Genomic DNA, 8,521 nt, shown 5'->3' with positions numbered 1-8,521 from the left:
AGAAGTATCCATGCACGCTTTATTTATCCGGTGAAATTCAAGACAATGGCCGCTAGGTGTCAGTATTACCACAAATTGCCACAAAACCTGCATTATAAAAAGGAGTTACATTAGCAAGAGGAAAAAAAGATCATGTTGGTTGCACATTAGTGCATAAGGAAGTTTGTCAAGAGGCATTTGCTGGTGTACTTTTTGACCTAATCTTTGACCTAAATTGTGTTGTTTCTCAGTTCAAGGTCTTGCAGAATTAGACCAGCACTTTGCTGCAAATAGGTAGGTATTAAGCATGCCACTGTGAGTAGTCAGCTCCATACAGAATACTCTGCATTATCTCTAATTATCATTACTCTACAGGATGTGTAGGCTGGCAATCTGCTGCTTACAGACAGTGCAAGGGTCCAAAATTACCAATGGCTAATTATATATATATATGTGTGTGTGTGTGTGTGTGTGTGTGTGTAAATCAATAGGATACAGTTGGTTGCAGATACTGAACAGCATTTTTCTTCCTACCCGTAAAGCTTTGGTGTTCACTAGAATAGTCTGCAGCCACTAGCTAACACCACAGTGTCGGCTCCTAGCCTGCATTGCTTTAATAAAGAGCACCCTCTTGCTTAATGATAGCACTGCATTGCTTTAATAAAGAGCACCCTAATGCTTAATGATAGAGCTGCATTGATTTAATAAAGAGCACCCCCTTGCTTAATGATAGAGCTGCATTGATTTAATAAAGAGCACCCTCTTGCTTAATGATAGCACTGCATTGCTTTAATAAAGAGCACCCTAATGCTTAAAGATAGCACTGCATTGCTTTAATTATGTCCCGATGTTGGCCCTTCTTGAACCTAGTTCACCCTGTTGCTGGTAGCGAGTGCGACGCGGAGTTTCTGGTGGAAGGCTGGGATGCGTTCCTTGTGCTGGGGCCAGTGGAGGATGCAGCGGGATTTCAGCATGCCCCGGCGTAACAGCAGGGAGCGGCTCAGCTGGTAATCCGGCACGTCCTGCAGGAACACCAACACCACCGAATCTCGACTGTCCTCCATCACCTGGTGGAGGGCATGGTGGGCCTTAAACCTGGACCAGGCAGAGAGTAGATTCATCAGTTGTTAACTTGAAGCGCTGACCTCAAAAGATACGTGCATTTACAGAAACAAAGAATCCAAAGTGAATCCATAAATCCAAAACACCATAAGAGCGAGAGCATTTTCTGGATCTTATATAGCCGCAGGCCAAGAGAGGAAGTATAAGAGGTGCACATCCTCATTATGTGCTCAAGGGCAAATTTTTGTGGTGTTACAAAGAGAAACATTCAAGCTCACATCAGAACTGTCCAGAAATACACTCCCCCTCCCAGGTGATGGCACAGCCATGATTACTGTATATAACTGACATATGTGGGAGTTTTTGACACATTTTGCCTGAAACAGAAGGTCTCTAATACACGCTGTCTTTCATAGCTACGTACTGTGTAGTCTGGTTTTGCCTGTGCTTCGAAAAAGCAGAAGGTTTGTGTTTGCATCAAAACATACTGCAAAGCTTGATTTTTATGATCCACCTCATATAATCCCTAAAATCATTCATCTAATAATACAAGATGCAGTGAAAGAAGCCTGTGTTGACAATGCATTTGATAAATAATATCATGTACCAAAGAGAGAAGTGAAGAAGTATTACATTTCTTGAAAGGAAAATTTTGAGGAACCAGTCTATAAGGAAGTAGCTAATTCCTTATAGACTGGTTAGATTATGACATGTGACTTTAGATTGCTTTTACAAGGAAAATCTCATATGTGACTCATGATGTTATAAGTGGTTGTAAAATGTCAAATGATTGCTTTGAGTACTTACTGCCTACACCAGGAATCCTTCAGAAGCATGTCAGTGACAACAAAAATGATTTTTCTAGCTTTCTTCAAGTTATCCACTATGGTTTCCAGGTGAGAATGGCCGGGAATGGCATCCCGGTACTCTGTGAAAAATTTCAAGTGTTCGTTCTCCAAAGGGAGCAAGCGTCGTTCCACCCACGGCCTGTCCTTTTCGGTATGAATGATGAAGGCATCGTACTCAAATCTTTCCTCTTCAGAACCATCATCCTTTAGTCCCAGTGTGCGGTTAATCAGGATGCTCCCGTAGAACTGGATCCTCCAGCCCTGAAAGTGCCACAGAAATGCTGTAAAAAGTAGCAGTAGAACTGCAGTGCTGGTCAGTACAAACAGACCTTGGAAAGGGGTCATGTCCTTGCAAGACAGTGGGTCGAACTGCATTATGGAACGGTTGTAGTAGAGAGATGGGGTGTTGCAGATGTAGCCTTGTTGGAGACCCGGTACGGAGGCACTGGTGGAGTTGAGCCACGTCGTGAACCAGAGGATGCTCTCGCAGGTGCAGTCGAAAGGATTGTGATCCATCTGAAGCTCACTCAGGTTGGCCATGGCAGATGCAAACACCTCACGCCGCACTGAAGTAATCATGTTCTTCTGGAGATGCAACACCCGTAAGGAGTGCAAGTCACTGAAAAGGGAATCTTGCAGATATTCCAGGAGGTTCCCGCTCAGGCTGAGCTCCTGTAGCTGAGTGAGACCCTTCAGACCAGCCAGTGGGATCTCATCCAGACCATTGGTGTCCATTTCCAACACCGAGAGATTCTTCACGTCTTTGAGGAAGAGCACCGGACCTCCAGGATTGGCATTCTTCCACAGTCGGGCCAGATTGTTGTGCTGCAACGTTAGCACTTTTAACTGCCCCTGGCCAGCCAACAAGTCGGCGTTGATGTTCGCAATGTTGTTGTAATTGAGATTTAGCAGTCTGAGGTTCACCAGCGGCCTAAATGGAGATGGGTTCAAATCAAGAGTGCCAGTGAGAGCATGATCCAAATATAGAGCCCTTAAGGTGGGTACGTGCACAAAAGATGAAGAGGTGAGGGTGATCTTGTTCTGGTTGAAAGACAAGTATAGTTCCTCTACGCGGTTTAAACCCTGGAGCTCCTCCCCTGTTAACGTCTGAGAGATAAAGTTGTGGCCGAGTAAGAGCTTCGTGAGGTTGCTGAGACAGGAGAAGGCGTTAGGGTCCAACTTCGCGATGGCCGTGAAAGATAAGTTGAGCATCCGAAGCGGAGAGTCTTGCAGGGAGACGAAAGTGCGATTTGTGATTGTCCTGATCTGTGCGCTGCTCCAGCTGAGATCCAAAGTCCTGAGACTGTACAGACCAGAGAAAGTGTGTTCTGTGATCTTCCGCAAACCTGTGTTCTCCATGTGGAGGCTCTCTAGCTTGGCCAAAGGCTGAAACGAGAAATCGTCTATCGCAGCTGCAGGTTTCTTCACCAGAGCCCAAGAAAGATTCAACTTCTTCAGGGCTCCCAGACCCAAAAAGGTTCCTCTGGTCAGTTTTTTTAGTTTGTTCTCTTCCAACGAAAGGGTCTCTAACAAAGGGAACCACTGAAAGGACCCCTCGGCAATTTGGTCAATCTGATTTTTAGACAGGTCAAGGATGGTGAGGTTGGTCCCGCCAAGTCCTTTAAAAGTGGTGTTCATAAGATTATCTTGATCTGTGTTTCGAAGGGACAAATTTCTCACTGCTGTCCCTGACAACTCTTCACACAGTCTAGAGGTGACCTGGGGGCTGAGTTTACTCCCATCCAGCACGAGGTCTCGTAAGCCGCTAATGGACTTGAAACAGCCTGGTTCCACCTGGAACAGACAACACATCCTTTAAATCAGTGTTTCACACTTCAGGCCAACAGACATACCTCATGGGGTTTTTGTTTTCTCCTTGCACCAGCCAAGCCGATTTAAAGCCCACTTACTTGAATCAGATGTGTCTGTGCTACACTAGGATGAACACATGCTGAGTCCCCGAAAAGAAGTTTGTTTTTAAAATCAATCACTGAGTCACATGAAATGTTATGACTCATTACAAAAAACAACAACAATAACAAAAAAAATCAAAGTAGGATTGACAAAATTCACGTTGTGTGTACGTGTGTGTGTGTGTTTGTTTAATCATTTGTTCTTAGAACATGATTTGCATTTATGAAAAAGGCCCCCTCATCCCCTGTCTAAGCACAGTCAGATATAAAGAGGCAGCAGATATAAAGGCATAAGTGTATCACATTGCACAGAGACGCCTGTGCATTTCCTTTTCCCCATACCTCTGTTAGCACAGAGGAACGATGTCCCCTTACAGGTCGATTCCAGCGATGATGCTGCACTACAACTACAGCCTGTGAGGTGTAAATCTGAGATAACATGAGCCCTAAGCGTCTGAGGGAACCTAGGTTTTTTTTTGTTTGTTTGTTTGTTTGTTTTTTACTCTTTATCCAAACTAAGAGCAAGATCTCTGTGGATCTGTTTTAATGCACCGGTCACTGGTTCAGGCTGTTTGTTTGTTTTGCATACGCAGTTCACACTGGCAAATGTAAACCAGCTAACTTTGGACTATGCCTCTGTGATAAGCAAATGCCATTTTATGGTTAACCCTTGCGTTACATGCTTGCTCACTGAAACAATGTAGTCTCAATCAAGCTTTCTTTACTTAAATGCCTTTAATATGTTAACTGACGGCTCCAAAAATCAACTTAGACTCTCAAGATCAATTATACACAAAACAGGTGCTCTGACTCATTCCGGTTCTGTGCTCCACCCTGAGCTTCCTACCATTTGAAGAGGCAAAGACGACAGCCCAAGAACCCGGAAGGAGGAAGAGTTTCTGAGAAAGTAAAAGTCGTCTTTTCTGAGGGTGGAGATGGAATTCCCTGAGAGAACAAGCGTCACCAGGTTGGATAGTTGAGGATGTGTTCCCAGCTGAGCTGACTCCAGTTTGTTTCTAGACACATCCAGCCATGTCAGGTGCTGTACAAACAAAGGAAAGTCAATGAGCCATGTCACATTTTTCATAAAAGACTCGTTTCAGTAATCACTGAAACTGGACACCTTTATCCACATGACGTGACAGGAGCAACTTTGAATTCTGATTTACAGATATCACTTCACATTAAACTTGTTCATTATGGACAAAAAGTGACTCAGAGCTACAGAAAACTCCTGTCTTTCCACTTTATTTGTTGTTGGGCTGTTGTTGCAAGCATGGTGGTGTGGAGTTTCATTCACACAACCACACAGCAAGACTTCACTTGCCCCGGGATGTTGCTCGGAGTAGTGTAGCAAAAGGTAGCCTTACACCTCTGCCCTCTGAGTCATTCAAAGCAAACTTAACAGCACATCTCCAGCAAAGCTAAAGTTAGCATTTTAAAGCACATATGCCCAGGGCCAACTGATACAGACTTTAAAAAAGCAAGTTCTGACTTGATGTATCAAAAAACATAAATTCAGTGCATGATTATACTCATATTCATACTTATGAAATAGTCAGACAGTGTGGCCTGAACTTCCCTCCAACTCATTCACTGAGACCATCTGATCAGATTTTTGATGTGTAATGATGACTTCATATAAAGGCACTTCCACATACAATCGCACCCTTCAACGAGTTCCTCACTCGTGCTGTCTGTTTTTTGCAGTGTTCATCCTTTCGTGATGCTGACTGTATGCGTTCAGGTGCTCATTATTCAGAACAGCCTGAACACCCTCATTTTGAACTCAAGTACAGGGGTAAACAAAGAGGCGCTAAGACCTACTGGTAAAACTGAGAAGGGCTCTTGCCGCAGTTTGAGTCTGTTCCAGGAGAGGTCGAGTCGATTCAGGCTGGGGCAGCTCCGCAGCTCCTCGGGCGTCAGCAGGTGAACCTCGTTGTGCTGCACGCTTAGGCTCGCCAGGGTGGGTAAGGACCGGCACAGGTTTGCCGGTAGCTTGGTGAGGGAGTTGAAGCTGGCATCCAGGTGGATCAGTCGAGGATACAGAGCCAAGATAGTAGGGTTCAGATCCTTCAGTTGGTTGTGGGACATGTCCAAACTGCTGATGTTCTTGGGAAGGTCTTTGGGAATCTCTTGCAGGCGGAGATGGCTGCAGTCTGCCCGGCTGTCTTGGATTTTACATCCATGCCTCATCTGCCAGGTGCTACCAGGGCTCAGGGTGAGAAGAACCAAGACTCCCAGTGGTAGGAGAGGAAACAGGGAGAAGGGCAGCATGATGTGCATTGCTGCTTAGTTGTTTCCTATGTTAGTCGTTTCAACAGACAATTTTTTAAAAAATGCGCAACAATGAACTTATGACTATTAACCTTCTAGCCTAAGTAACGTCAGACACAGCTGTGACTAGACCTGTGAGTGCTAAACTGAATCTCTGAAACACACGCAACATTCTGCTTTCTTTTCTTGGCCATTCAAAATATTGTGCAATTTTAAGTACCTTAAAATTTAAAAAAGGTAAATAGTTCTGTCAGAGTCTTCATATCCATCACTAACGGTTAACCATGTCACGATTTTCATCAAAACTGTCACTTCGCGTAACACTGAAAAATTACGACAAGTTTTGGATATGCTACTGTACTGAATCTGTTAGGTATCATTGAATGGGAGTAGGAAACACGTTATCCATACTTACCAAAAATAACGACAAACTTTTTCATCTGCCACATTCTTTCTTGTGCTTTCTTAAATAAAATTTGCATGCATTTTTTTCTGTTTAAAAAAGGGGAGGGAAATCCTACGCAATCTCGCCGTATCCTTGTTTTGAATAACTACTTCCACGCAGATCGTCTTTGACCCACACATTCAACCACGCAGCTGTGTCGCAAGGACGCACGCCATCCCTGTACGTGCTGGCTAGAACTCCATTTCGTTTTCGAGGGAAACGAAAGCAACGGCGAGAGAGGTGTGAGTGGGAGGAAGGAGCCAAGGAGTCTTTGTAAAGGAGGAACCAGTTACCAACCAGTTATTTATTTATTTTTATTTTTTAAATCTAACCAATGAAGTTTTCCAACGAATATTTAATTTGGAAGATTTTAAGTCGATACATGTGTACTTCATACCGATTTCATATTTACAATGGCAAAGTGTTGTCTTAACTTTGACGTTAACATCTACATCTCCAGTTTCTTTTCGTGCGTCAATGTAATGGTCTCAGTATAGTCTAAGTTGTTAGCTGGACGAGTTATTTGTTTGACGTCGATGACGTTGTGGCAATATTTGTCACCTTCTGGTCATCCTGTCTTGTCTTGGGAGAGTTCCCCAAATGGACGGCTCTCACAAGAGGGAAGTCCCCCGTAGTGTATTTCAGTCAGAATTAGACATCTCGTTGCTGTTTTCAAAAAGTAGCGGTACAGTAGCGGTGTCTGTGCAGCATTCGCCTAAGAGTTAGAACTTATCTGCTGGTTCTGTGGATTTCTAAGGCTCTAACTGCATACAAGCCTTAAGCATGTTTTACTTAATCTTAAGTCTTTCTTCTTAAGGAACAATTCAAAATCTTTCTGTCTTCTATCTTGTTGTGAGGAAGAATTAGAATTCTTTTTATTGCAATGCATACTCTTTTCATAGTCTTAAGACAGGGAAAGATAATAAAACAACCATATTAATTTTGATAAAGCATGACAGTTCTTGATATGACCTGCATTTTCCCCATCCAGAATGCGCAAGCAGCTTGTCTAGTGTCTGCTGGTTTTCTGAAATTGTCTACTTCTCCTGAAAACCAGGCCCTTCTGAGGTGGTGTGGTTTTAGTTTAGTTCATTTAGTTTGTTCCTATTTATACTGAAATCTTAACTCTAATTTCTCATTCAGATAAAACATAAGTGTATGTTCCTGTTTCGAGACCTCCACAGAGTTTCCACATCCTTTCAGGTTTGGAGAGGTCAATGTGAGATGGAAAGTAACAACACAAGCATAGTTTGGTAAGGCCAAGTTTTGCACTGTGTCAGATTTATAGCACAAACTTTAAAATGGCATCTTTTAGCTCACCAGATTATATCGGACTACAACCCCAATTCCAAAACAGTCAGGATGGTAAATGACATGCAAATAAAAACAGAGAGCAGTAATTTGTAAATGTATTTTGACTATATGTTATTCTGAAATTCATGCTTGTCGAATCTCAGTGCGTGAAGTGCAAGGCCGAAAACCACTTCTGAATGTGCGTGATCTCGGATCCCTCAGATGTCACTGTCTTAGAAACCGTTGTGCGTCTGTCGTGGATATCATGACAGTGTGTTCAGTATAGTGTGTTGTTGTAGTGTGTTCAGTATAGTGTGTTGTTCTACTGTGTTCAGTATAGTGTGTTGTTGTACTGTGTTCAGTATAGTGTGTTGCTGTAGTGTGTTCAGTATAGTGTGTTCAGTGTAGTGTGTTGCTGTAGTGTGTTCAGTATAGTGTGTTCAGTATAGTGTGTTGCTGTAGTGTGTTCCGTATAGTGTGGTGTTGTACTGTGTTCAGTATAGTGTGTTGCTGTAGTGTGTTCAGTATAGTGTGTTCTTGTAGTGTGTTCAGTATAGTGTGTTGCTGTAGTGTGTTCAGTATAGTGTGGTGTTGTACTGTGTTCAGTATAGTGTGTTGCTGTACTGTGTTCAGTATAGTGTGTTGCTGTATCGTGTTCAGTATAGTGTGTTGTTGTACTGTGTTCAGTATAGTGTGTTCTTGTA

The 8,521-nt window shown here is 43.1% G+C and overlaps 1 protein-coding gene across 1 annotated transcript; it reads right to left on the bottom strand.

Moving 5' to 3' along the window:
- On the bottom strand, positions 1-6,603 carry tlr3 (toll-like receptor 3). The gene is made up of 5 exons (XM_030787675.1): positions 6,495-6,603; positions 5,630-6,105; positions 4,650-4,844; positions 1,849-3,683; positions 1-1,074 (listed from the first exon to the last, which is right to left on the bottom strand). The coding sequence occupies exons 2-5, from the start codon at positions 6,086-6,088 to the stop codon at positions 846-848; spliced, it is 2,718 nt and encodes a 905-aa protein (XP_030643535.1). The 5' UTR covers positions 6,089-6,105; positions 6,495-6,603; the 3' UTR covers positions 1-845.
- Between the last annotated feature and the right edge of the window lie 1,918 nt (positions 6,604-8,521).

Source organism: Chanos chanos, chromosome 11 (assembly GCF_902362185.1).
Source record: "Chanos chanos chromosome 11, fChaCha1.1, whole genome shotgun sequence".
In the NCBI taxonomy this organism is placed as follows: domain Eukaryota; kingdom Metazoa; phylum Chordata; class Actinopteri; order Gonorynchiformes; family Chanidae; genus Chanos; species Chanos chanos.
The sequence above is the reverse complement of the archived record's forward strand: the minus strand, read 5'-3'. Positions and strand labels throughout refer to the sequence as shown.

Excerpts from the sequence above, each read along its gene's own strand:
- tlr3 (XM_030787675.1), bottom strand. The coding sequence starts at position 6,088 with ATGCACATCATGCTGCCCTTCTCCCTGTTTCCTCTCCTACCACTGGGA. Across the intron at positions 4,845-5,629 it reads AGCCCTTCTCAGTTTTACCA|CACCTGACATGGCTGGATGT; the intron begins GTAGGTCTTAGC and ends TTGTTTGTACAG. Across the intron at positions 3,684-4,649 it reads CGTCTTTGCCTCTTCAAATG|GTGGAACCAGGCTGTTTCAA; the intron begins GTAGGAAGCTCA and ends TGTCTGTTCCAG.